The sequence below is a fragment of the Camelus ferus genome, chromosome 29 (genome assembly GCF_009834535.1).
Source record: "Camelus ferus isolate YT-003-E chromosome 29, BCGSAC_Cfer_1.0, whole genome shotgun sequence".
Lineage (NCBI taxonomy): Eukaryota > Metazoa > Chordata > Mammalia > Artiodactyla > Camelidae > Camelus > Camelus ferus.
The window spans coordinates 6,541,465-6,569,041 of NC_045724.1; the positions used below are offsets into that span (position 1 = coordinate 6,541,465).

The following is a 27,577-nucleotide window of genomic DNA, read 5'->3' on the forward strand; positions in this document are numbered from 1 at the left end:
GGGTATGCTCACAGGAGCTTGTTGCCCACGTGTGTATCTTCCATCATTCTGGTATGGGGCAGGGAGAGGATGGGGACACTGAAATACAAGATTACTTTAGAAAAGCATTCTCATGAATTATTCACCAGGTAAAAGAAGGAAATTAGATTTTGATAGCTTGTGACCACCCCACTTCCAACTGTATTTTTAATTAAGGCAACACTGTTTACAGCTGGATAAATTTTTTAAAAATCTTTCTTTTCTTTTTCTCTTCAATTTTTATTTATTTTGTGGGGGGAGACAATTAGGTCTATCTATTTATTTATTTTAGAGGATGTACCAGGGATTGAATCCAGGACCTCATGCATGCTAAGCATGCACTCTACCACTTGAGGTATACCCTCTCCCTAGAGCTGGTAAATTTAGAGCGTATAATATAGTTTGGGAACTGGGTGAATTTTCTCAGTATGGGGAGTATATTTTGGATTGGAGCCTATTTTTTTAATGGGTTTTTGGAAATCAGCCCTATACTCTCATTTAGGGGATGAAAGAGTGAGGTTAAATTATCATTTATTAATTAAATTTACTGTCCAGATTCCTGATGGGTAATTGAATTGATTTCTTTCTTTTTCATTCATATAAAATGGTTGAAATGAGAAGCCTGGGGTACTTTAGAATGCCATTACTTCTTTTGTTATAATTACCAGGCAATCCTGAGACAGGGTTGCCCCCAAAACCTTTGCAATTACTTAAGAGTATCTAAGGTAATTCTTATGTTTTCTCAATTCAAAAGAAGCACACAATTGTAATTTTAATAGTAACTCCAGAAAAGGGAGTCAAAATTCATCCCAAGATAATTACCTTACTCGCTTCTACACTGGGGTAAACACATATGAAAATAATAGGAGGAAATTCAATGCACTGAACATGAAACTGTCAGAACAAGAATGTTTAAAATATTCTGTTAATGGCTAAAAATAAATTGTATTCTAAGTCCAATGACCATTTGCCAGGGAGAACCAAAGTTGAGAAATTTCTATTAAAAACATGACTCAGGAAAAACTGCAGAGGCTGGTAATGAAGGAAATGATCTGATATCATTTTCAATTGGTTATTCCTAAGGTCACATGTTCTGGGCATCTTTAAAAGGAAATTATCTGACTCCAGAGGGTCATAGCACCTTCCTGAAAGCTATAGCTTCCTTCTCACCTTGAAGAATAAGCCCAGAAAGCTCACAAAATGTGCGATGCGTTTGTGGGCACCTGGAAACTTGTCTCCAGTGAAAACTTTGATGATTACATGAAAGAAGTGGGTAAGGAAATTGGTTGGGTGTGTAATTTTTGCTCTGGGCAAGAATGGTTTATGGCTGTTTTTCACTCCGGAAGTACTGGCCAGACATGAAATGCTGCTTCAATAGAGAGGCCGTGAAAGTAGAAAGTGAGAATCGTTTGTTTCTAGAAACATTCTAGACGGGAGTCACAACTAACGCTTCCTAAAGTTAAACTGATACTGAAAAAGGGTGTAAGTGGAATTGTTACGGTGTACAGAAGTGACAAGATTTTATTTCATTGCAAACTTGCATATCTTTGGTCTTCTTAGCTCTTGACCTGTTTTTCCCTTTGTTCTCCTTTGCATATAAAATAAGCAATAACTTGGAAATAAAATTATATGTAGTTCCTAGCATGCATTAATTTCCATTTGAAATCAGAAGCACTGTATTTCTCATTTTAATGTAATTTTTTGAGTAATGTATATTAACCAGTTATTTTACTGTCTCAAGGTCAACTTCTTAAAATGTGTGATTATTTTATGGGAGAAAGATAAATCTTAATTTCAGAAAATATGTTCCTTAAAGGGCTTAAATATTTGTCTGACCAGAAATTGCATGGAATGCCATAGAATTATTGATAATGGAGGCTTTTGGGTTTTTAGATTCTGCTAACATTGCCTGTGTGCTGAGCAAATGTTCCCCAGATAATTACGGAGATAAAGCAGAGGAACAGAGAGGCAAGATTTCACTCAGGCAGCTTCTGTCTTGAAAATCCATCTTTCAAGGGGAGGCCCCCCTCCCCCATCTCCCGTGCATGATCAAGTTTACCCAGGAGTTGCAAACTGGGGAAATATTTTTTTCACAATATCTTTATTAGGGGTTATGATTTACTCCCTAAATCTTAAGAGTTAACTTTCTACTAAATCATATAGTTTATATTTTGCTTGTCTCTAATTACTGTTTTCCTTGTTTATAGGCAAGAGGGGAATCAGGGACTTCAGCATGAGCGATACCTAGCTTTCAAGAATATCCACTATTTGTGATTCGATTAAGCTAATTAACACACATTGACATAGGCACGCTGGGATTTGAGACTATTTAGCTAGTGATTTTTAGAAACATTTATACTTTTAATATTTTTTATATAAATTCTCATGTGTTTTAAAATTATAAAGTGCTGATGAAAATGAAAGATAGCAAGATGCCTCCTGAACTTAGCTGTGCTAATTGATGGTCAGGAAGGACAGAATCAAGCTAGTAGAAAGGATGATTTTTCTTAAGCTCAGCAAGTCTGGAGTCCTACCCGACATTGCATCCATTCAGCAGGCTGACTCACTCCATATATTTGATGTTATATTTTGTAACAGAAACAAGACTTGGTGAATCAACATATTGTCTTCCCTCTTGTCTCCACTTTCAGACAGGGAGCTAAAGCATTGCATGTTTTCTATAATATTTCTCTCCCTGATCTTCACTATGTCTAAAAACTGTGGTACCTGTAAGAAGCTTTTAGTCAAAGAAGTAGCTTAGATTTGTGTACACATCTTTTAAAAAATCCAACACATCTATGACTGTCACAAATTCTGTATAACATATGCAGTGACAGGAAGTTACTGCTGTCTATGTTAGGTCGTAAACTGTTCACCCAATCCCTGTCACAAGAAAAATACATTTCTCTCTTTTTTTTAAAGAGGAGTTTGCCACTTAAGTGATTGGGAACCAAAAGATTAATTTCTAAACCTCCCAAAATAGTGATTTCTTATCCTTTGAAGTTTTCACAGTTGATGCCTAGTTCTTTAACATTTCCCATGATTTATTGGGAACAGCATCCCCATCCTAAAATGGTGTGAATGTAGGAAGCATTTTGCCTTTCGGAATAAGTAATCAAAATCTTCATTTCATAGTAGCGTCATGTGGAAGAGCCAAGAAAACTAGACTGGCAGCTAATGCCATGGAATGTGATTTATGTACACCCAAACAGATTACTTTTTAACTGAGTAACTCTATACTGGCCACCAAAATCCTACTGAGAGTTCTGTCTTTGACCGTGGATTAGATCGCTGTTGTTATCTAAGAAGGAAATGTCGAGGTGCCCCAATTGTTCCATGAATTGAGCAAAATGACTGGCTGCCTTCATGGTAGAGATGACCAGGTAATTTAAGAATACAATGACTTTTAAAATTTGTATGTTCCTGGAGACTTGATCTTTATATATATTCTTGTTGAAAATTAACAGTGGGTCTTCTAAGGAGTTGTATCTGAAACCCAGAAGGGGAGATTTCAAGAGTAGACTTGTACCTCAGGTTTTCCTAAAATATTAGCCTCTTTACTTATCTGCAGGAGATAGTTACATAAGTCTTTTAAGAAACTCACTCGTCTCACTGGCGCCTTTCTCCTTTCAGGCACACGTGCACACTCCCCTCCTTCCACCACCCCCCGCCCCACCCCACTATAGCTCTTTCTTAGATAAAAAAAAATGAGAGGAAATTATAAATTTGACATTTTTCTTTTCCCAACTCTAGGAGTGGGCTTTGCCACCAGGAAAGTGGCCGGCATGGCCAAACCCAACGTGACCATCAGTGTGAATGGGGACGTGATCAACATTAAATCTGAAAGTACCTTTAAAAATACCGAGATTTCCTTCCAACTGGGCCAGGAATTTGATGAAGTCACGGCAGATGACAGGAAAGTCAAGGTGAGGAATAAGGGATCGAAGCAGAATAAGTGCCTGGTTTCTAAATGACCACAAAAAGAAGCCAATTTGCAAAAGGAGGAAATCTGTTCCATCGCAGGCCAACGATGCCTGACTCCCAGATCTGAACCATGTTGCCTTCGGTATTTAGTTGGTGAATTTGGCCTTTTTTTTTTTTTTATAAAGTTGTCTTATTATTTTAAAAAACAATTAACATAACTTATTTCTTATACCATATATATATAGCATTTGACATCAACTAAAGTAACAACAATGTTAGAGAACGTTTATAAAAAAATGGAAGGAAAAAAGGAAAAAAATCTCCTATGGTACCACCATCTCAACATACGTTTATTATCTATATATTTTCACTGTATTTTTTCAAATGCATGTTTGTATAATATTCTGCTCATAATATATATATATATAAATATATATATATTTATATATATACACACATATAAATAAAATTTTGTATGCTATTGTTTTGGGTACTCCTTTTTTTTAATATTTTCTTGTAATATAGGATTACTAGTGACCTCAAAATGTTCCTTCAAATAAAGGCGCTCTATTTTTTATTTTATTTTTTTCCATCACTTTCATCAATTTCTATTATGCCTCAGAGCATCGTAACTTTAGAAGGAGGTGCCCTGGTCCAAGTGCAGAAGTGGGACGGAAAATCAACCACCATAAAGAGAAAACTAGTGGATGACAAACTGGTGGTGGTGAGTATCTTCTAGCTACTTAATTCCAGAGTCTACTGCTAGGGTATCTCACTGTCGTTACTCTACCCAGAGAAGCAGATAACTGCCCTTGTTGAACAAAGAGGTTATTCTATTGGGATTCTGGTTTCACCCTGGCAATTACCCTTTATGCTTTTTAGCTCAGCCCAGGCACACTGTGCCCCAGGAAGCATCCCCGAACCTTCTCAACATGAACCATATTGTACTCTGTATTTCTAATTATGTTTCCCACTCACCATATAGATTATAAGGTTCCTTGAGGGCAAAGCTTGTGTCCTCTTGATCTTTCAATCTCCCTAACTTATTGCAGTATCAGGGATCTATAGGAACTCAGAACTAATATCTCCTGATGAATATTGCTTATTTCCCAACACTGAAGGAGACAATGAATAAACAAAACATAAGTGATCTAGTCTCAGGGATTTACCAACAATTTTTTTTGTGCCTAGGAATGTATCATGAAAGATGTGATTTCCACCAGAGTTTATGAGAAAGCATAAGCCAAGGGACATTGAGCTGGACTGAAGTTTGCATCCAACTCTACGACATTCTGTCGGATGTGTTGTTCAAACATACATTGTTATTTTCCACTAACTAGCAAGTGACGAATTTCCCCCCAAATTGATTTTATTCAATATGGTTGTGTTGGTTAAATAAAACTTTTTAGATTTATAAGGTGATGTAATGATTTATTCATTGTGTTGGACAATTTCTCTTTTTTTTTTTTTTTTGACAATTTGTTACTCATGATTCAGTAATGGAAATAAAAAGTGTATTAGTGCTTTGTTTCCAGGATAAGTAGTGTGACTTTTCATAATAATCCAAGGTGAAAAAATTAGTATTTATGAATTTTCCATTGTCTTAGGTGGAAGATGATAAATATGTGCTATTACTAAATATGAAGTCTTTCTTTAGCATAGCTATAGTCAAGTAACTATCTCTTAACTACTAAGGTAGTTTTAAATGTAATGAAATTGTGTACAGTCCACAGCTGGCCCAGGTACTGTCATTTCACACCCTCTGTCCTGGAGCTTTAGGAGAGAGAAGTAGAGTAGCAATGAGTAATGTGGGAAAAGATTTCTAGGCTATACATTTTAATCTGAAAAAATATTGGTAAACCAAACTATCCCTGGCTCTCCCAAGAATTAAGTCCAAATAATCCCATAATATTTATTCCAGGAAAGAGGTGACAGCCTTGTAATGAATAATGATGCAAATGTTCTTGTAGTGTTTTCCAAATTTTCCTTTTTTTCTTACCAATGGCACTTTTTATTCAAATAAGCTGTTGAATATGTTCTAGAACTTTTTATTCAAGTAAAATCTCCATGGTACCCCGATATACAAAGCAGACAATAACGATAATAAGGCTTCCTAGCTAGGTAGGAGTATGTGTTCATTTGTGTGTGTGTGTGTGTGTGTGTGTGTATTGTTTCTTCTGCACATTGTGGGGCTTTGAAGCATCACTACAGATCATTGGAGTTCCATGTACAACAAAAAACAACTTGACTTAAAAACAGGCAAAGAACTTGAATAGACATTTCTCCAAAGAAGATATAGAAATGGCCAATAAGCACATGGAATGATGTTCAACATCACTAATCATTCATGATTATGCAAATCAAAATTTCAATGCGATACCACCTCATACTCATTAAGATGAAGACACTATTTTAAAAAATAACTTATTAGTGAGGATGTGGAGAAATTGGAGCTTTTGTGCCATGTTAGTGGGAATATAAAGTGGTACAGCTACTGTGGGAAACAATAGGGTATTTCCTAAAAAAATTAAAAATAGAATTACCATATGATCCAGCAATTCTGCCTCTGAGTATATACCTGAAAGAATTAAAAGCAGGGTCTCAAAGAGGTATTTGTACACCCATGTTTATAGGAGGATTGTTCACAATTGCTGAAATGTAGAAGCAATCCAAATGTCCATCAACAGATGGATAAGCAAACTGGTATTTACATACAATAGAATATTATTGTGTTAAAAAGAAAGAAAATTCTGAGATACGCTACAACATGGATGAGCCTTGAGGACATTATGCTAAGTGAACTAGGCCAGTCTCTCCATTACACACACACACACACACACAAAGAAATATTGCATGATTCCACTTACATGGAGTACTAAAAGTCATGGAGGCAGAAAGTAGAATGGTGGTCACCAGGGAATGGGGAAAGGGGAGAGTGGGAGGCTATTGCTTAATGGGCATAGAGTTTCAGTTTTGCAAGATGAAAAGAGTTCTGGAAATAGATGGTTGTGACAGTTGCAAAACAATATGAATGTATTTAATGCCGCTGAAGTGTGCACTTAGAAATGGTTAACACAATTAATTTTATGATAAATATATTCCATCACAATAAAACATTAGGAAAAAAATCTAATGTGGCTCCAGTTAAAATATTCAATGTACAGCGATAAGTTAGCAGACATATTTCCAAATACTTTTGTAGCTTCTAGTACATATTTAATTTCATCAGTATGCCTCAGCAATGGAGAATGTAGCATCTCAAAATTAAAGTTTTATTCAAAACTACTTAACATCTAAAATGTCACAGGACAGAAAGCTGATGTAGAAAACGAGATACTGAAGAAGCATAGAAAAATAAGATCATGGAGAAATACGCATTGAAACTGTCATGGAAACAAGACTCGTAACTGTTCTATAACAAGGTACTATATTCTAGTTCTTTTACTAGGATTAACAATTAAGAGTATTCTTCTGTGAAATTTTTTAAATTGAGGAAATGGTGCTTTTTAAAAATAATCGAAGGAGCCAAAGGCTAGTGATGGTAGTGGCAGGACTAGGGAGAACTTTCTCAAAGCAGAAGGGAGATTTGTATGGTAGCAATGAGACACTGGGCAAAGGTGAAGGAAGCCTGAGAGCCCCTCCACCATCACATAACCACAGGGAGAGAGCTGTCCTATGAGCAGGTCAGGAGAGACAATGTATTAAAACCTTATCTTTAGTTGCCATTAGAGAGGTTGAGATTAGTGATGAGGAAAGCCATCAGTTCAGATGAAATAAACCCTGTTTATTCCTTTTATCATTCATTCACAAAACATGTATTGAGCACCTATAATATACCAGGCACTACCTCAGAGATACAGAAGTGAGTAAGTTATATTGTCTTTGCTTAATGCACTCATAAAGTGGCTCAGGGGACAGCTGGAGGATAACTCGTTGCAATAGCATGAGAAAAGGCTTCTAAAATACTCCTATTAAAGTATAATTGTATCCCATAATAGGGATCAGCCAGCTCTGAACCGGTCTCCCCAAGGAGGAGCTGTTTGAGTTGGATCTGGAAAGCTGGGAGATGCTGTGTGTAAGGCCAGCACCACATGATACCTGGAGTTGGTTGTTTTGAGTCCAAATTAATTTAGGCGGCGCTATTTACAAAGGCATGTCAATCATGAAGGCTTAAGCTGTAACAAAAATCAGGATACAAAGTTATTTAAATAATAATGGAATTTATTAATTCTAATAAAGATTCCAGAAATAAAGTGGTCTTGAGCACCCCCCCCCCCTTTGGCTCTGTCATTCTCAGTTTTGGCCTCATCTTTGAGTTGGTAACACAATGGATGCAGTAGTTCTAAATATCACAAAACACCATCAGTGATAATTGTTACTTTTCTTCCCAGTCCACAATTGCTCTTGATGAGCAACACTGATAATATTAATAATACCCTATACCTCACTCCAACCAACTGTAGGCATTTCAGTTACATTAACTAATATCAATTCATCAACCCTGCAAGGAAGGGAGGGGAAGATATTATTTTAATGAAGAGGGTACTCTGGCACTGTGACTTGTCCAAATGAAAAACAGCTGAGGTAGACCAAGCAAGGATGTCCTTGGATCAGATGGGAAGACACCTCAGTCAGGTGTTCATTAGACATTTGCTGGGATATGCCTTCAGAGCTGACTCAGCATTCATAGTGCAAAATGCTGATGTCTGTTGAAAACTGTCTCCATTCCACAAGTAGTATTTATCAGGTGACTCTTGGGTTGTAAATCTCTTTGCTAGAAGTGATAGTTGACTTCAATTCAGCTTAATATGTTAATTTTGTTTATTTATTTGGAGGTAAATCAAGTGAGTCAATGCTGGTGCCTAGAACCTTTGGTCTTGCTGCTGCCCATTGGCCATTTCAGAAGAGTCACGTGATGAAGATGACGTTTAAATGAAGATACTGGTAGCAGTGTCTTGCCTAACTTTCTTTGGCTTTTGGTTGTGAGTGCCTCTTCTCAACAAGCTTTCCATCATGATTGAGCACTTCTTGGGAACCTGGAAGCTGGTCTCCAGTGAAAACTTTGAGGAATACCTGAAACAACTGGGTGAGAAATGCCACCACAAGATTTGGAAATTGGCAATGCATTTTGTGATGTGCTTGGGTTTGCACTTTGCAGTGAATTTTCCTACAACTGTCTCTTTCGTTTATGATCCTAGAGTATATTCTTATGATGTTAACAAAGCTTATGCATCTACTTTCACTTTTTTTCTTACTAGTAATAATTATCTCTTTTTGTAATACTAGGCTGACAGTTATTTCCTTCTAATTTTTTAATCCATATATTTAAACCCATTTATTCTTTTTGAAAATACTTCATCCTACCCCCATGATAGAGATTCTTTTTAGCTTGGTCATTTCATTAAATAGCTTTTCCCAGCTTCACATTTATGGGCAGTAATACCTATCTATAATTAAATTTATCAGCTAAATTTGTTTCAAGGTTTGCTTTAAGTTATAACTTCAAAAGAGCAATAGCAACAAACAAAATTTCTGGCTGGTTAATTTTTAGAGTTCTGGTGCACATGGGAGATATCTTAAAACACTATTTTGCAAAATTTCAAAGGCTTTATTGGAGCAATGGAACATTTTCTCATGGAATTTTTCACCATTGGGTATTTCTCAGAAGTATAAACTCTGTTCATACTTTCATTCTTACTCAAGTTCAGTAAACATCATTTATAGTGGCTCAGGTCTATAATAACAACTATTCTTTGCTAATGATAGAAAAACAGTAATTATTTAATATTCAAATAATTATATAAATATTATATTTATATATTTAATTGTAAATATTTCATTTTATATATAGATATAAAGTCAAGGATTTTTTTAATCTTACTTTTTTAAAAAAAACTTGGTTGAAATGATCAATACATAACGAGAAGTCAATGTGCTCATAATGTAATATTTGTTACTTTTTCTTTAGTGTGAACTCTCTCAGGAAGTAATAAAACCATGTTTCCCTATCTCTTCCTGGATTCATAGACTCCTCTGTTTTGAGTTTAAAATTTTTTTTTCGATAATAAATAATTAAATAAGTTTGGGGGCATCTGAGAAACCTGAGGCTTATGCTAAACGTTGCCATGTTTTGACTGGGGACTGGACTTAAGCAAAGTGCAAGAGGGAGTAACAGCTGAGCACCTACTAGGTGTCGATTGCATGCCAAGAACCATCATTTAACCTCCTAGCAACTATGAGGTGAGAACTACAGATATCTGCCTGGACCACTGAGAAAGCTCCTGGTTACAGAAGGGAGATAACGTGGCCAGGCTAACAAGTGGCAAAGCTGGAGCCTGCTCTTTAACCACCCAGCTCCTCACTCTTCCGTGATCCACACCTAACACTGCTTTTCTGTCATCAGAGGCGTCCCATCAGTCGATGATCTGCATGTGAGCTCGAGTTCTACGCGGACACTGAGAGAGGGGGGAGTCAGCTCTTCTGCCCACCTATAGCGGGAGCCAAGTTCAACAATGGACAATCCCCAACCTGAACAGTAGGGCTAGGCTCTCAGCCGGATGGTCCAGCCTGCATACCTCGCCTTTACTTGGCCAGACCTGAATTTTATCTGCTAACAAGGGAGAAGCTTGGACTTTATAAATCATACTCTTTCAGAGTAGATTAGACACTCTGAAAATTTCATTTCTTGGGGTTTTTTTTTCTTTTTTATCAAAGTAGAGTTAGTTTGCAAAGTTGTGTCAATTTCTTGTGTACAGCATAATATTTCAGTCATATATATATACATATATTTCTTTTCATATTCTTTTTCATTGTAGGTGACTAGAAGATATTGAATATAGTTCCCTGTGCTATACAGTAGAAACTTGTTGTTTCTTTTATATATGGCAGTTAGTATCTGCAAATCTTGGAACTCCCAATTTATCCCTTTCCAACCCCTTCCCCCACTGGTAACCATAAGTTTGTTTTCTGTGACTGTGAGTCTGTTTCTGTTTTGTAAATAAGTTCATTTGTGTCTTTTTCTCAGTTTTTCTTTAAGAAAAAAAGTGTGCTAAAATTCTTGGAGAGTTAGAAAACCTGTATTTAAATTTCAGCTCTGCTTATTACCAGACACATCACCTAGAACAAGCCTCTCTACCTCTCTGAGACTCGGTGTACTCATCTCTAAAATGAGGATAATAACACCCCTGCACTGTTGTTGCAACACTTCATGACAAAGCATGAGTGTCTGATCACCTAGAAGTCACCCTACAAATAGACATTTTAGATGGAGTCCAAGAGTCGCCAAGATTTTAGGTGAGGCACACTAGTCTCAAAAAGTGAATTTAGCTTTTCAAAATGTCAAGTATAATAGTGTAATTACTAGACATATCTTCTGATTAGGGTGGTCTGTCTTCATCCAGCCAGCACAGAGATCACTGAAGACATTTATGACATATTATTCAAAACTTCATCCTGGGAAGTGTGCGTTCTTTTAAAATTGCTTTCCAAAAGTGATTACTAGCACTTCTTCCTAAACTTCTTAAGAAGATAAGTTGTTTTCTCTGCCTTGTAGGAATGAGTGTTACAGACCAGAACCTTGCAGGGTTAGCAAAGCCGAGAATCACCATTAGTGCTGACAAGGAGAAGGTTAACATCAAGACAGAAAGTTCTTTCAAGAACTTTGAGATCTCCTTCAAGCTGGGGGAAGAATTTGATGAAACCACAGCAGACAACCGCAAAGTGAAGGTAAGAATCCTCCTGGTCCACAATCAGGTAAAAGCTAGAAGATGGTTAGGCATGGTTTATTCCAATTTGATTAATTATCCAGTCACTTTGGGCTTGTTTTATTAATTAACATTGCACATCTCTAAAGTCAGTTCTTTGGCAAATGATTCAGAGCTAAAAAATTCAACACATTTTCACTGTTTTTCTGATCTCTCTTTGTCATTGTATAAAAGAGCACGCAGAAGGATTATTCACAAATAGTTTAGGTATTGCTTACCTGGGGGAGAAAAGCATTAATTGAATAATCTCTTGAAACTTTCCAAGTCTGATGGCATTAAATTATGACAAAAACTGATGTGAGAATTTTGGAGCAAAGAATTTCAAAACTGAGATGAAAAAGTAAATGTCTAGTCTTGTGTAGATTAGAATGTAGTAAAGTGCTATTTCTAACAGATTCCTTTCTGCTTTTATAGAGTATCGTAAAATTAGATGGTGGCTCAATGATTCATGTCCAAAAATGGCTTGACAAAGAGACCACAATCAAAAGACGAATTGTAGATGGCAAAATGGTAGTGGTGAGTTTTCTCTAAATTCAATTTTTTTTTTACATGTTCTTATTTGAGGCATGCCTTTCAAGTTACTCAGTTGTTTTGCATCCTGAATAGAGGGTCTGGGGAAAGAGGAACAGAGCAAGTTCAACCTGTCATCTGCCAACTGTAATAGATTCCTCTTTGCTTTTAGGAATATACCATGAATAATATTGTCAGCACTCGAATCTATCGAAAAAGTGTGAAGAAAGTATCTACAGCAGTGAAAACTTGCTCACTAACAGGAAACTGGGACTTGAAGAAGATATGCCTCAGGGCCAGAGATTTAAAAAAAAAACACTCAGCATAAATTTGCTCAATAAAACCATCAAATTAAGTGCAGTTTGGGAGCCGTGTAATAGTGAGGGTTAGGGACAATCTCCTCAGCGGGTGAGACAAGACGTTACTTTAGCCCGTGGTGTGACTGGAAGATCACTAAAGTGCCCTTTATCCTTTGTACACCTGACTTCTGAGTTCGTTGATTTTCCTCCAGTGGCCCCATTCCATACAGGTTAAGGCATTCTGGCAAAGGGTGCTCTGTTGAAATTCATGTGACCTGGAAGCAGGATGTATTATAATCATCAGAACCCACTTTGGGCAGCACAGATGTTGAAAACCAACACTGCTGTTCTATTTTTGCAGAAGTTTGTCCCTGCTTAGTAGATAAGATAGATAGATGATAGATAGACGGATAGATAGATAGACAGACAGACAGATAAATGATAGATAAGGGGGGAGAGAGAGACACTACAAAATAGTCTGGACATTATACACTGTGCTTTAACTATTATAGAAGAACACTTAAAACAATCATTATCTTACTTTTCCATAAACTCACTTAAAATAATCAGACTACTTCATTCTGTCATCATTGCTTACAACTTAGTTTTTGCAGCATATTTTATTAAGTGACAGTCCCGAATTTCCAAGTGCTCAGTAAGAATATAATTGTTAGAGCTACACAAAGTCCCTTAATAGTTCCACCAAGTACTGTTGCTAGGAAGTATTCTCAGGGCAAGTATTCTTAGAGCAAAACAGGGTAATACATGTAAAATTAAAGGGTAAAGCCTAAGAAACTTAGAGTATTTGTAGCAGTGGGAGGAGGAAACGGAAAAATGAAGAATTATGTAAATATCATGTTGCAACTCAAACATAAAAGCAGATAGTAGTTGATCAAAGATAACTCTTAAGGGTAGGGTTTAATATGTGCTGATGTGTCATCTAAACTGGGTGAGAAGTGAAAAGTGGAAAGGGACGCTATCAATAATTACACCTGGACAACAAGCATAAACTGAGGCTGTCCTAGGCAAACTGGACGGTACAGTCACCCTAGTAGGGATGAAACCGATGCGTAATGTACAAAAGAACCAGTCATGTGGCTGGGACAATAATTGAATTCTTATTCAAGGAAAGGAACTAGGAAAGGAACATGTTAAACCCTGAAGTATACAGCTGTGCATGTGAAGTGATGGGCTTGGTGGTGGCCACACAGCTGCCAGGTGTGGGCAGTGACAGTCATCCCCAGTGACTTGTCTCTGTCCCTCCTAAAGGACTCACGTGTGTGCAAAAGGTAACCATGCTTATTCTCCAGGAGTCAAAGAGGCTTTCAACACCCAAAATAACATCTTGTGAGCAAAGGCGACCACAGGCCGATGTCTCCTTCATCAGAAGATAGTTCTCTGCCACGGGGCTGCAGATGACAGCACTTTACCAACACCTCGGACTGGGGGTTGAGGAGTATTCCACAACCATCCAGGAGAGGGTATTTTTCTATAAAGCACTAGGCACTGACTCATTTAAATCTTTGGCTTTGCAAAGGCAAAATTTTAAAAAGAATAATATAGTTTGGAATTTTCAATACCTATTTCTCTTCTTTTAAGTGTCACACCTCAAAGAACAAACAGCCTAAATAAGAAATAAAATCCTAATGCGGAGTCTTTAGTAGGTAGAAATAAACATGCTACTCCTGAGAAGATCACTTGTTCAGCAAGTTCCTACTCAGTGACCACTGTCTGTTCAATACTTTCTGTATTAAGTGATGGCAAACAGCAGAGAGTTAGACATGACGTTCACAACTGCCTTCTGATGTTACAATTAGCAGAGGCATCTTGAAAGCCTATTACTTTTATTTTTATTCTCAGTCAAATCATATCAAAATTTCTTTAAGAAAAAAAATTCATTAAAGTTTATACTTAGAATAATTAGTCTTTACTAAGGACATTCATATGATCAATCTCTTGGTATATCTGACTTGCGTTCAAATTCATTACCTATCTCTAAGTAAATAACATCATATTTGTCAAGTTGTACTGGATTCATAGAAAAAGGGTAATAATGATGTTGTTCATGGCTGAGCAATAAAAAGCCATTATTTATTCACTTTCCAAAAGGGCTGGAAAAAGAGGAAGTGAGAGTAGATTTTATAAACCACAAAGGAAAATATATTTTATTTTTGAATATTTTTAGACTGAATAACTAATAGTAAACCATTAGATTTTAAATCCACACTGAAATTTATAGAAAAGTATTAATTATACAAAGATGAATCCTACTAAAACCATGATTAATACTCTTATCAAAGATTAATACTATTATCACCAGATTTCTTTTTTTGCTACCCAGTATTATTTAAAAAATCACTGACAAAAATAATTTGTTTTGAACATTTTTAGTGTATTCAATTTTCATCATTTGGTGCAAAAATGCAATAAACATAACAGGAAATGCTTTTCTTTGATGGTTATAAAAAGATAACTGACTAGTCTGAAGATAGTAACAAAAAATAGATGGAAAATTAAGATGAAATATCGGGACATTATCTAACCCTCAAGTTACAAATTCTTAAGATTTCTATTTTAAACATTGAGGGGAAAATACATTCTGTCCACTTTGAAGTTTGATATCTAGATCCTGTGTAACGTTTGAAGGGGGACAATGTGAGGGGGGACCACCTAACCACCAGCCCCTTGGTAAAACAGGACATGCCTGCTACCCCCAGACACACACCACAGGGAAGTGGAATGAATAGGGGGTGAGACCCATGCAGAACAGGGCTTGAATCCTGCTTTGGCCATTGACTGCCAGGTGAGCTTCCATGGGGCATGCACCCACTTTAGTTTTCTCCTTTGCAAAACTGAGACTATCCACTTCACAGGGCTGTGGTGAGGGTAAATGAGACAATATGCGAGGGACCAGCACAGGGACTCCCTCACATCTTCTCATTTTGCCCACATCCCCCTCCCAGATGATCAGGCAATTAGAATACAAAGAATAAGAACAATGGAACTGAAGGCATGTGCACTAACCCAGAGGGCAGAACAAGTCAGATCAGAACAATGTCTACCCAAACCTTTACACTGTCTTAATTATTGAAAAATATTTGTAAGATACAATCAAGGAAGTAATCCAAGTAAATTTACAAACATAATCAAGAAACTAAGTAACTTGGATAATAGATGATTAGAAAACCATCTGAATTTTTATGAATTTATTTTTGTTCCTTATGAAGTAAAGCTACACACACACACACACACACACACTTTTCACTCTGCTTCAAGTGATTTATTTTTAAGGGGTTCCTTTCTCTTCATAGGCTATAATGAGCGAATGACCAAGTCCTAAAGAGTGTTTCCTATGAGTCTTGCGCTAATGCCTGAAAAGTACAGCCTACTTTGATGCTGTTAATATTACTTTCTAAGAGGAAATGCAAATGAAGTAGAAAAAAAAATGGTGTCCAGCTCAGAAAGACACTGAAATGCAGAAATTCTGTCTTCAGTTCCCTCCCCAGTGGATGAGTAACCTCAGTTCTCAGGTGTTCTATTAGGAATAATGATGTGAAATCTCAGACTGGTCTTTGGAAAAGACGCTGTTCAAGTCTAGTAATAACAGAGTTAATTTCATTATTTAAAGGAATCACTAACTACTTCTTCTTTCTATGTATTGCCATTCAACGAAAGAAAAGCTATTAACTTCCTTTGGGCAGCATAAACAAAACTGTCACTATTGTAACCAAAAGATCAAATATCCGTTGGTGGCTGAGAAATTCCAAGACATGGTTACATTAAGAAGACAACTTTAAAGTCAGAAAGAGAAAGACAAATACCATACAATGTCACTTACATGTGGAATCTAACATATGACACAAATGAACTTATTTACGAAACAGAAACAGACTCACAGACATAGAAAACAAACATATGGTTACCAAAGGGGACAGAGAGTGAGGAGGGATAAATTAGGAGATAGGGACTAGCAGATACAAATTACTATGTATAAAATGGATAAACAACCAAGATCCTACTGTACAGCACTGAGAAATATATTCAATATCCTATAATAAACCATAATGGAAAAGAATATGAAAAAGAATAGGTATGTATAACTGAATCACTTTGCTGTACACCAGAAAATAACACAACATTATAAACCAACTATACTTCAATTTAAAAAAATAAAAATAAAAATGAAAGCAATTGATCTCAGCATTTTTAAGATGAGAGTAAAACACTGACTTGAAACATGAGAGAGGAAGTTATCAAACCCAAATTGCCACTGTCACCTTCTGTCAAATAGCTGTCTGGGCATCAGATACCCTAGTGACTGAGTGCTGAAGGTAAATAAGAAACTCCATAAGGCATCTTCCTACATGGAAATGGTTCGTTGGCTCTATTATGTCATTCTCATTGTCTTCGTCCGCAAATGATAAAAAATAATAATTGGTTATTCTGAAGTGTCTGTTTAATGTATGTCTTCCTAACTGGAGTATGAGGCCTATGAGGCCAGGAATTGTTGCTTTTTCACTTACCATGGTATCTCCAGTGTTATCGCTCTCAATAAATTTATGTTGAGTAATTATCTGCATGCATGCAGGTAAGAATATGTACAGTGAATCTTAGGATTATTTTACATGCGCTTTCCTGGTCTTGTAATAAGATTATGTCATCCTGAATATGGAAGGAACTACCTGCTTTTACCACTGACCAAAGGAATGACCAAATGAAGACATAGGGGCGGCGACTAAGTTTCACATGTAGGTGTGGCCCACAGCCTTGCTCTTTCCATGACTCCAGGCTATATAAAAATAAAAGGAAGAGAAGGCAGGGGAGAGGAGAGAGGAAGTTTAGGAGAATCATATTATTGATTATAAGCACTAATTTTAGATGCTTCCACATTTGTTATATGATTACATGCAAAGAAAAACTCTCATAAATAGAAAATTTCCATTTTCTTCATTCATTCATTCATTCATTCAGTTAACAAATGATTGCCTTCTGTATGTGCCTGGTTTTAAGAACTTGGAATATCACATGAGTAATATCATATGTTGTCCCCACGTACATGGAATCAAGACTTCAATGGATGACATACATAGTAATGAAATAATGTCTAAAATTAATAAAATTTAACTTATTAATTAATCACAGTAACCGTTCAGTGATACAAAAGATGATTAAATTGAAATCTAAAGGATGTCACCCCAAAGGTAGGACATATGATTGAGCTGAGAGTTAAGGTTGAACCATATGGGAGTAGTTGAACGTTCCAGGAAAAGAGAACGCTATGTGCAAAGACCTTGCTAGAAACAGAGTGGAAATCAGTACCTCCTTTTCTATTCTTTGGAATATTTTGTGTAAGGTTGGTGTTCTTTTTTCCTTAACTACTGTAAGAATTCATTGGTGAAGCTTAGAGTCCTGGAGCATCTCTGTGAAAGAAATCTGACTTACAGATTCAATGTTAATAGATTTGGGAGTATTTGCACTTTTACTTCTTGTATCATTTTTGGTAAATTGTCTTTTCCCAGAAATTTAAAAATTTCTTTTAAGTTTTCAAATTTATTGGCATGAAGTAGTCCATAATATTTTCTTATGATGTTTTTAATAACTATAGGGTATAGAAATATACCCATTTTTATACCTGCAATCAATAAATTTTGCCTTCTCTGTTTTAAAATCCATCTTGATAAAGGTTTGTCAATTTTATTATACTTTAAAAATCTTTTGCTTCTGATGATATTTTCTGTAATATACCTGTTTTTATTTTATTATTTTCTGCTTTGTTGATCATCTATTTCTGTTGTTTGCTGTTTCTTTTGCTTTTTGAGCATATTTACCTGCCTCTTTTGTTCTATTTATAAAATTAGCACTGTGTATGAAAATTAATAGAAATAAATTTAGATCTAGGGTGACGTTATCTTCTTTTGCAGAGTGTTTATGTTTGTATCTGACTGGTAGCTAGGTTCACTAGCTGTCCCACATCACACTAAACTAATTTTAAGAATTGAATTGGTATTATCCAGGTCTATTTCAAGTTCGTCTTTTCTCCTATGTTGCAGCCTTTCAAAGTCCCAAACTAAAATATGATGATTAACCAGGACTCTCCTTCATTGTTCCCCTAAACGTGTAACAGTGTCATAAGTGTCCCTCAGATTTTGCCTCTCATCTGTCTCTTGCAGAATTCATAGATCCCTAGAAGGGCAGTGGCCCTAAATATTAAGCCTGTTTCATCTGGCTCCTCTTTTCTCCCCAAACCCTAAACCCTTCATTTTTTTTTTATTTATTTATTTATTTATTTATTTATTTATTTATTTATTTATTTATTTATTTATTTTGTTTGATGGAGGTGCTGGGGATTGAACCCAGGACCTCAAGCATGCTAAGTATATACTCTACCACTGAGCTATACCCTCCCTCCTTTTCCTTCTTTATCTCTCTGATATCTTGAAGAATTTTTTTTTTTAATTTTGTCCATTTTTTCTACATGTCACAGTTGGAAAGGTAGCTTACCCTCCTCATCTATCATGAGGAAGCGAAAATTCTAAAGTTTATTTCATATTTTATTGGTTATTTTTCCTAGTCTTATATTATGTGATTTTCCTGCCTCCAATTATTATCACAATATTTCTGTTTTGCAAATAATTTCAGACTCCCTGGAATTAAAATTTCTTGCTTCAAGCCTTTATCAAGTCACAAATAGAATGGAAGTTCCCTGAGGGCACGGAATTTTGTTTAATGATGTGTAACCAGCACCTTGAAGCCCTAAGCAGGCACTGAATACTTTTGCAGTTGAACGAATGAAAGGATTGGAGTCAGATCTTTGGCATTCAAGTAGGAGATCATGAATTCTTTGTTCTTATGCTGCAGTATTATTGCTTTTCCAAATATACAATTGGATATAGCTTGAAGACAGATGTAAGGGATATTTACACGACATGTTACATAGAGCAAGCATTCCTTATCCATTTTGTTTCGACTTCTGGATGTTCTTTTCAATGTATGATTGAGGTAGCTTCCTTGATCTTAACAATTTATAAGGGCAAAAAAATCAGTGAAAGGTGAACTTATAGCTTAGAGTGCCTAGAACCACTTTATGAGCATTTAGTTTACATGTAAGTATATGTGTCTTATTACAATGTTGTTCTGATATTTATTTCCCATCCTTTCTCACTAGGATATTGATGAATTCCTTATCTGGGAGTGACTTAATGTCTCCAGCCAGGATCTTCTCTCACTGCTTTGATCCATGCCTGTGACTCACACATGGGTCTCAGAGTTTCATCTTGGCCAATTCCAGAAGTCAGGTACATTGCTGACGAGCCTAAAATATAAAATTCCTTTCTTTGTCTAAAATTGCTTCAAAGTTATAAAACTTGCCAATATATAGATCACTGTGTATATTTTAATATCTATTTCTCTGTGCAAAACAAGGACCGCTGAAAATCCATGCAGCTCTCCTGGGTGAGCTCCTCCAGGTATGAGGGTTCAGCTCAGGTGGGAAGGTTTGAGGGCTCTTTGTAGATTTAGGAAGAACACCTAAACTTTTGAAGACACAAGTCATAGCATTGTTCATTTTAAAAGTGTTTTGGATAAGGAAATAGCACATCCACTCATCAAAAGCCCCCTCTTTCAAGCTGTTCCTTCTGTCCCAGTACAGAGTACTCCCTCCAGTTACATGCTCTTGGGTCCAAGATTGGGTTAGCTGGTTAGGAATTTCTCTCCTCACCGTTTCATTTCTACCTTGAGTTATCCAGGCACGAGCAACGTAAGATGACACTTGAGCCACTGTGTATGATTCTACGTTTTTGACCCCACGTGGACCCTAACCACATAATTGCAATGGTTACGGTACAGCTATGGCAGTAGTAACCTGAGCCCCGAAGGTCAGTGATTCTACCTGTTATGAGTAAATTGATCATGAGTTGATTTCATTACTGCTAAGAGTGCCCACCTGTGTACTAATTATATACAACCTGGTAATATCAGTTGTCTCCTGGCCAGTATTAATGTCATTGTGGAAACCCTGCTAGGAAAGTATATGGCGGCTACTTGATATACCCAAGAGTAACACTTATATTTGAAGTGGTTTTATATTTGCTCCCCTTGGTCCAAGACTGGGGTTCTGATGTATCCTAATAGCCTGGGTGCCTCATCTCTTGACTTTTCACCTCTCTTGCTTTTTAAGCAAAGAATGAGTGCCTCCATTCAGTCACGGTGACATCAGTATTGTCTGACCTTTGGCCAGAGCCTCCAGCGCAGAAGGTGTAGCAGGTGCAGTACGAGATGATGGTCTAACATTCATGTACTGACAAACAGTACCAGGTTGAAATACTACCTCTCTTTATTGAAGTTTTGGGAGCAAGTTACCCAGCCTCCCTAGCTCCAGTTTTCTCATTGGTAAAATGCATATAATAAGAGTGCCTTATTCCTGGAGTTGTTGAGAGGATTAACTGAAATAATCCATAGTAAGCACTTAGCACAGTGACTGGTCCATAATGGGCTCCCAGTATACATTTGTATTATTTTTATAGAAAATCCTTTCTCTTTATAAAACTGGAGATTTCTTGAAAGGACTTAAAAAGTCGTTGTATTAGCCAAGAACCTGCTTAATTCGAACCTAAGGTTTTTTTTAGATGAAAATCTTTGCTGTGGTCAAAGAGCGTGTAATAGGGCTGCTTCTTGTTCAGCCATGAATGCGATTTCTGTGCTCTGCTGTGAGAGACCGACCGTATTGTCTGCCCACTCTGCCGGCCTCGGATATGCGAACTATGCTGAGCCTCCCTCACCTATGAATACGTCCTCACACTGCTCCCCTGCATTTCTCTCCCACAACATATTTGAGGCGGTTAGCACCATTCTCGTGGACATTTTCCTCCTCTTTCTTCTCTTTCAATAAGAATTCTTAATTGTGCAGACTCAGGATTGAGAGTGAGCGAGATGCCTAAACACACACACACACACACACACACACACACACACTCATTCATTCATGGTCATATAATTTAGTGTGTTAGAAGACTCAATTCATAGACTTTTTCCTAAAGAATTAAGGACCTAAACGCTTCTTAAAAATGTAGGGTCAGAAAAATTTGAAGGTTCAAGTAGTACTGTCGTTGATTTTGTATAAATATTTTTGGAGACTGAAGGAGACATTATGTGGGGTTTTCTTTTGTCCTAGTGGATGATTGAAGAGCCATTCATTGCCCAGTCCTGACACTGCTTTTCCCCATTGGGTCTCTGTGAGAGTCACGTGCTCTGGACATCTTTGAAAAGAATCTTCTGAGGCTTCAGCGTTTCACTGAAGTCTCCTGAATCTCATCTGCCACTGTGTTGAATCCTCACCCATCACAATGACCAACAAATTCCTTGGCACCTGGAAACTTGTCTCCAGTGAGCACTTTGATGATTACATGAAAGCTCTGGGTAAGAAATGTTCTTTGCTGTTCTAAGTGAGAGGATCCTTTCTGAGAAAGATGTGTGACTATTTCCTTCTAACTCCTTTTCCAGGAGTCTGCGAAAGTTTGCACAGGCTGAAGTATAATCCTCTTCTGGAATTAATCTCCTGTTGTGTCAATCAGCTAATTTATTTGCATTTTGTTTGTGGCAATTTTAATAGATTTCAACTCAAAATAAGAGCTGCTTAAATGTGTGGAACTCCCACTAATTTCGAAGGCAGTTTCATGTCAATAGGGCTTTGGTTTCAAACGTAGAAGAAAGAAATCTTAGAAGCTTAGTCAATCCATTCTTGGCTTTCCTGAAAGTCAGTTGTATAAGAACTAATGTGCTCATGAAATAAAGAGTTGCATATACTAACGTTAATAGAAAACCTCAATTTAAAATTTGGATGCTTATCTAAACCTGAGATTTTCTCTCTTTACCTCTAGGTTGTCTGTTATTGCATAATTATGTAGATACAGTTTGTAAAAAGTAAATTCTTTAAAGAGCAGGATGTTCACAGTCTAAGAAAGTCACTGAGAGAAAAAGAATTGGGTTGTGTCAGTGAATTCAAACTCAGCCACATTAACATCAGTCTTGTCCGGAGTTGCGACAGTGGATGGAGATGGAAAGTCTAGTCATTAGTACGTCAACTGTATTTGATATTATTTCTAGGGAATGTTCCACAGATATGAGCACAACAGGTCTGAAGAGTCTTTAGACATTTCCAGAGCTGTATAAATAAGTAGAGAGTGGAGCCCATGACCTCAGTTTGCCATGCTCGTCAAAGTGTCTGCAGCTTCATCTGTTCAGAAAGCTTACGAGAAGGATTCTATTTTTGTATAAAATAAGCAAGATCATGTCGTGTTTGCCTGAAAAACCACAGGAATTAGTAGGAATATATCTATCTATACTATAAGATTGGCTAAACTTATGAATTTCACTTTACAGCTTAGGAAGAAGCAAAATATAACAAAGTCCATAAGGAAGTCTAGGGAAGACTCCCTAATTATGTCATTTTCAAAGTTTAGAGTGCATAGGACACCTGGGGATTTGGCGAAATGTAGATTCTTAGGCTCTTTTGAAGAAATTTAGTTGAAAAACGTTGTCTTAAAACATATCAAATAACGAAAGATCAATCAAAATTAGAAGAAAGAGTACAGTTCACAATTACTTATTAGCTCTAACTCTCCACACATCTTTATGTATATATAACTATAATTATATGTATTTATATATAAGTAGTTTTTTCTTCACATATCTCTCTCATTTGACACTTTTATTTTTCTGCATATGTATTTCTATAATCTTAAGTCATATAGTATTACTGCTTGAGTCTAATTTTGTTTTGTTTCCAAATGGAGAAAAAAATTTTAATTATTTTATTTATTCATCCATAAAGAATAAAATAATGCCATTTGCAGCAAAATGGATGGACTTAGAGATGGCCATACTAAGTGAAGCAAGTCAGACAGAGAAAGACAAATATCATATGATATCATTTTTATGTGGAATCTAAAAAAATGATGCAAATGAACTTATTTACAAAACAGAAATAAGCTCATAAACATGAAAAACAAGCTTATGGTTACCAAAGGGGAAAGCGAGAGGCAGGAGGAGGGATAAATTAGGAGTTTGAGATAAGCAGATACACACTACTATATATAAAGTAGATCAACAACAAAGATCTTCTGTATAGCACAGGGAACTATATTCAATATTTATAACAAGCTGTAATGGAAAAGAATCTGAAAAAATATATATATATAACTAAATCACTTTGCTATACACTTGAAACTAACACAACATTGTAAATCAACTATACTTCAATTAAAAGATTATTTTATTTCTCTACGATCATTTGTAAATGGTGCAGATAGATTTAGGGGCCACAGCAAAATTTCAGCAATGAGATTCTATCAAGGATATGGAGGGGAGATTTTTCCTATATCCATAACATGTTATTGAGGGAAAAAAATCATAGAACAGCATGTATAGGTCTCATTTGAAAAATATGTCTCCAACATTTATATATACAAACTAAACATGTCTGGAGTGGTCCATACAAAGCTATAGTTAGTGGTTTTTAATGGAGCATGAGAATGGACGTGGTAAAAGTAGATGACTTGTATTTGCATATTGAGGCTAAACACTTTTATCTTTAAAATCTGCAGACATTACTTTTGTAATAACAAAACTTGAAATATTCAAGTCCATGGACATGTGTTTCCATTAGGTGGTGAAGCATGAGAAGAGGTCCTTAGCAGTAAGTGATACTACGAGCCATCTCCACACCTGGGGCACAGTGGACTGTAACATGTGGCCACCCATAGTCTCTCCACATATGTTCTCTTGATCAGTATAATTCTAACACTGTCTTGATTTCCAGGCGTCGGATTAGCCACCAGAAAACTGGGAAATTTGGCCAAACCCAGAGTGATCATCAGCAAGAAAGGGGATATTATAACCATAAGAACAGAAAGTACCTTTAAAAATACAGAGATCTCCTTCAAGCTGGGCCAGGAATTCGAAGAAACCACAGCTGACAATAGGAAAGCAAAGGTAAACTTTATTGTTTCTCTTCGAAGTTGGTTCTATCCACTGCTTTGAGAGAGAGGATTACCCTCGCAGGTATTTGAAAGGATAGACCACTCCATTCTGTTGAAAATGAATGTGCCTCATGAGACATCTATCATGAAAATGATTCAGTACTGAATCAACTGCTTCTTTAATCAACTAAAGTCCAAGCAAGTCAATTGTGTGAACCTGTCTTTGCAGAGCATTTTAACCTTGTCGAGAGGCTCGTTGAATCAAGTACAGAGATGGGATGACAATGAGACAACAATAAAGAGAAAGTTGGTGGATGGAAAAATGGTAGTGGTAAGAATATTTTTACTCTAAATACAGAAATAATTATATTTAAAAAAATTGGTTATATTATTTTTAAAATATTCTTTTTTTTTTTCTTGGATAAGAATGGCTGAGAATAAAGTCAGAATTAATGTTTGGATGATATTTAAACTATCAAGACTCAGCCATAGTTACTTCAATTTCAGATTCAAGAGTTCAGAAATGGCAAAGCCTATTTGTTGTTTTAGAAATAACAACACCTAAAAATGATAGCAAAGATAAAAAAATGTATGGATAAGCCTCATCAGTTTGGACTCACAAAGAGAAAAGCAAGTCTAAATTTTAAAAGCAAAGCACATTTCCAAAGGGTCCATTGTTGAATACTTGTAGATATCTACAGTTTTTTGTTTTGTTTTCAAGAATCCATAGTAACTTGGACTAAACCACGCCAATAATTCAAGCTGAGCTCATTGGAGACCTCTTGTAATTGGCAGATAAAAAATGATGGCAAAGGTTATATGAGATGACCTGTAACTATGTTTTTAAGTCTCAGGTCCTATTCTTACTATTTAACATAGACATTGATAATAAATAGATTCATGTAGTGTTTTGAATATTTCTTCCTTCAGTACAGAGAATCTTATCCTTGGCTGCACAACAGACTTATATGGGGAGTAAATACCAATATGGGGGCCCCAACACAGATCAACTGAATGCAAATCTCTTAGGGGAGGAGGAGCCATCGGTATTTTTAAGTGTTCCCCCAGATAATGCAAATGTGCAGATAGTTTTGAAAATAACTATTTTAATAGATTTAAATCTGTACAACTTATGCATAAAAACTTGCCACTTAAAAAAATACCTGTGCCATAACGTAGATCAACTTTAAAACCATTTCTCCTATTTCAATGGTCGTGATTCTGAATTACCGGAAACTGACACACTGATATTTGGGTTCTTTCTGAGTTTAATCCTATGAGTTTGCTGACATGTCTGTTATAAATTGTCTGTTACAATGTCTGTTATAAATTACAAATTTGTTGTGCCCGAGTTTGAGTTTTAGCTATTTAGTTAATCTCTCTTTTTTTAAGGAATGTAAAATGAAGGACGTGGTCTGCACCAGAATTTATGAGAAGGTCTGAGAAAATCATTTCCTCACTGAAGTGACATTTCATCATTTGAAGTTGGAAATCAACTGTTTCATTGGCGAAGCCTGTCTACACTGCAGTTTGTTGGTTTCTTTTTGCTTTTGTCTTAATAGATCAGATAGGCAAATGCCTAAACTGAGGATTAATCTAAAATTCAGTGTTACTTAAACATTTTCAATGGGTATGCAAGTCTCTACTCAATTAAAGTATGTATATTGGGCAGACCTAAAGGGTTGATAATGTCATTTAATTATCTGTGAAATTCTAACCTATGTTGTACTTTGTATGTTTGAAATGGTCATAAAAGGAAAGAGTAGGATGGTAAAAGGAAGTAAGTATATTGATTGGGGTAGCAAACTCAAATCCCTTCAGGGGCCAGGAGAATGATGGGGGAGGAGGACCAGAAGTGAGGCAAGCTAGAATAAGGAGCTGTTTTAAAATAAGGAGTTCTAGCTTTACTCTGCTCCAGCCAACTTAAAAATTGAGGGTTAATTTATGGACAGAGAAATGCAGATATTAAAGATAAAGTTTGATCCATTATGACAAATGAATGCAGTCATATAATTCACATTCTGATCCAGACAAAGTACATTTCCCTAATCCCAGGATGTTTTCTTATGCTCCTTTCCAGTCAATGTCCTGCTCTATCCTTGTTACAAGAAAAGCAAGTAGTGATGTAGTTTCTATCACTGTAGATTAGTTTTGCCTGTTCTCAAACTTCATACAAATGGAAGCATACATTATGTATTCTTTTCTGTTGCTTTTTTAAAGACAGCATACTGTTTGTGAAATTCATCCATATTGTTGCATGCTGCAGTAATTTGTTCCTTTTTATTGCTGAGTAGTGTTCCATTGCATGAATAGATCACAATTTATCCATTCTCCTCTTAAGACAACTGAGCTATTTCCAGTTTTCAGCTTCTATGAATAAAGCTGCTATAAAACATTCTTGTACAAGGCTGTTTGTGGAAATATGAAATCTTTTTCTTTTAAATAAAGAACTAGGCATGGAATCACTGGGTCCAGTAGATTTTTTGACAGGCAGGAATAGGGGACCACTGCGCCCAAGGAATAAAACTATTTCAGGTATATTACGTGATTGAGCAAATGAGAAGATGTACTGATGTTGTTAGGAGCTGGAATTTTCCCTCCGGAAACATACAATACAGAAGAGGGAAGGTGAGAAGGAACAAAATGTGAATGGATGGGAATATATGTAAATTCATATGTATGTGTATGTGGATACACATATATATATATTTTTAGTTCTGTCTGCCTACAGAGCTGAGAAGCAAAGACACCTCAGTATGAATGGGTACACCCAGTGCCCAGAGCTTGGTGTCTAATATGTTCCCCACCAAAAAAGAACGATGGTTCCTTGGAAAAATGGCTGATTCTGATGTGAGATAAGAGTATAGCTATAACATAAGCCCAAAATATCTTGTTATGCCAGAAAGTAAGGAAGTGTCCCTCCTTATATTAGAGACAGAGTCACCTTGAAGGTGCTCTCAATGGGCCAAACCTGGGACAATTTGAGAAACAAAATAATACAGAAAATATAAGTTATAAAACACTGAGAGAAAAATAAGAATCCTTTGGTAAAAGTATAGCTCAGTGGTAGAGTACATGCTTAGAATGC

The 27,577-nt window shown here is 36.3% G+C and overlaps 3 protein-coding genes and 1 long non-coding RNA gene across 8 annotated transcripts in view; 3 read left to right on the plus strand and 1 right to left on the minus strand.

Moving 5' to 3' along the window:
* LOC116660539 overlaps positions 1-27,577 on the minus strand; it is a 98,829-nt gene that overhangs the window by 29,109 nt on the left and 42,143 nt on the right. Inside the window, exon 4 of one of the 4 annotated variants that reach the window (XR_004316136.1) lies at positions 12,682-12,789. The exons of the other annotated variants lie outside the window; for them this stretch is intronic. This is a non-coding gene — a long non-coding RNA (uncharacterized LOC116660539). Of the gene's footprint in view, positions 1-12,681; positions 12,790-27,577 lie in introns of those variants that run through there. 4 annotated transcript variants of the gene reach the window in all.
* LOC102505504 (fatty acid-binding protein, adipocyte) lies at positions 1,134-5,359 on the plus strand. Its single transcript, XM_006193930.2, has 4 exons — positions 1,134-1,291; positions 3,772-3,944; positions 4,565-4,666; positions 5,134-5,359. The coding sequence occupies exons 1-4, from the start codon at positions 1,219-1,221 to the stop codon at positions 5,182-5,184; spliced, it is 399 nt and encodes a 132-aa protein (XP_006193992.1). The 5' UTR covers positions 1,134-1,218; the 3' UTR covers positions 5,185-5,359.
* Positions 8,883-12,575, plus strand: LOC102505254 (fatty acid-binding protein 9). The gene is made up of 4 exons (XM_006193929.3): positions 8,883-9,028; positions 11,495-11,667; positions 12,120-12,221; positions 12,388-12,575. The coding sequence occupies exons 1-4, from the start codon at positions 8,956-8,958 to the stop codon at positions 12,541-12,543; spliced, it is 504 nt and encodes a 167-aa protein (XP_006193991.2). The 5' UTR covers positions 8,883-8,955; the 3' UTR covers positions 12,544-12,575.
* Positions 19,115-27,080, plus strand: LOC102504988 (myelin P2 protein). Of its 2 annotated transcripts, none has more exons than XM_006193928.3 (5): positions 19,115-19,809; positions 21,684-21,928; positions 24,330-24,502; positions 24,719-24,820; positions 25,882-27,080. In XM_006193928.3, exons 2-5 carry the CDS (start codon positions 21,856-21,858, stop codon positions 25,930-25,932), a joined length of 399 nt encoding a protein of 132 aa, XP_006193990.1. In that variant the 5' UTR covers positions 19,115-19,809; positions 21,684-21,855; the 3' UTR covers positions 25,933-27,080. The 2 variants fall into 2 exon arrangements, with proteins under 2 accessions (XP_006193990.1, XP_032326213.1); XM_032470322.1 differs by lacking the exon at positions 19,115-19,809 and adding an exon at positions 20,132-20,388.

What these genes read in the sequence shown, in the direction of transcription:
- LOC102505504 (XM_006193930.2), top strand. Translation starts at nt 1,219, where the DNA reads ATGTGCGATGCGTTTGTGGGCACCTGGAAACTTGTCTCCAGTGAAAAC. An exon ending in CAGATGACAGGAAAGTCAAG is followed by an intron (nt 3,945 to 4,564) that starts GTGAGGAATAAG and finishes ATTATGCCTCAG; the next exon opens with AGCATCGTAACTTTAGAAGG. An exon ending in TGGATGACAAACTGGTGGTG is followed by an intron (nt 4,667 to 5,133) that starts GTGAGTATCTTC and finishes TTTTGTGCCTAG; the next exon opens with GAATGTATCATGAAAGATGT.
- LOC102505254 (XM_006193929.3), top strand. Translation starts at nt 8,956, where the DNA reads ATGATTGAGCACTTCTTGGGAACCTGGAAGCTGGTCTCCAGTGAAAAC. An exon ending in GGAATACCTGAAACAACTGG is followed by an intron (nt 9,029 to 11,494) that starts GTGAGAAATGCC and finishes TCTGCCTTGTAG; the next exon opens with GAATGAGTGTTACAGACCAG. An exon ending in TAGATGGCAAAATGGTAGTG is followed by an intron (nt 12,222 to 12,387) that starts GTGAGTTTTCTC and finishes CTTTGCTTTTAG; the next exon opens with GAATATACCATGAATAATAT.
- LOC102504988 (XM_006193928.3), top strand. Translation starts at nt 21,856, where the DNA reads ATGACCAACAAATTCCTTGGCACCTGGAAACTTGTCTCCAGTGAGCAC. An exon ending in TGATTACATGAAAGCTCTGG is followed by an intron (nt 21,929 to 24,329) that starts GTAAGAAATGTT and finishes CTTGATTTCCAG; the next exon opens with GCGTCGGATTAGCCACCAGA. An exon ending in TGGATGGAAAAATGGTAGTG is followed by an intron (nt 24,821 to 25,881) that starts GTAAGAATATTT and finishes TCTTTTTTTAAG; the next exon opens with GAATGTAAAATGAAGGACGT.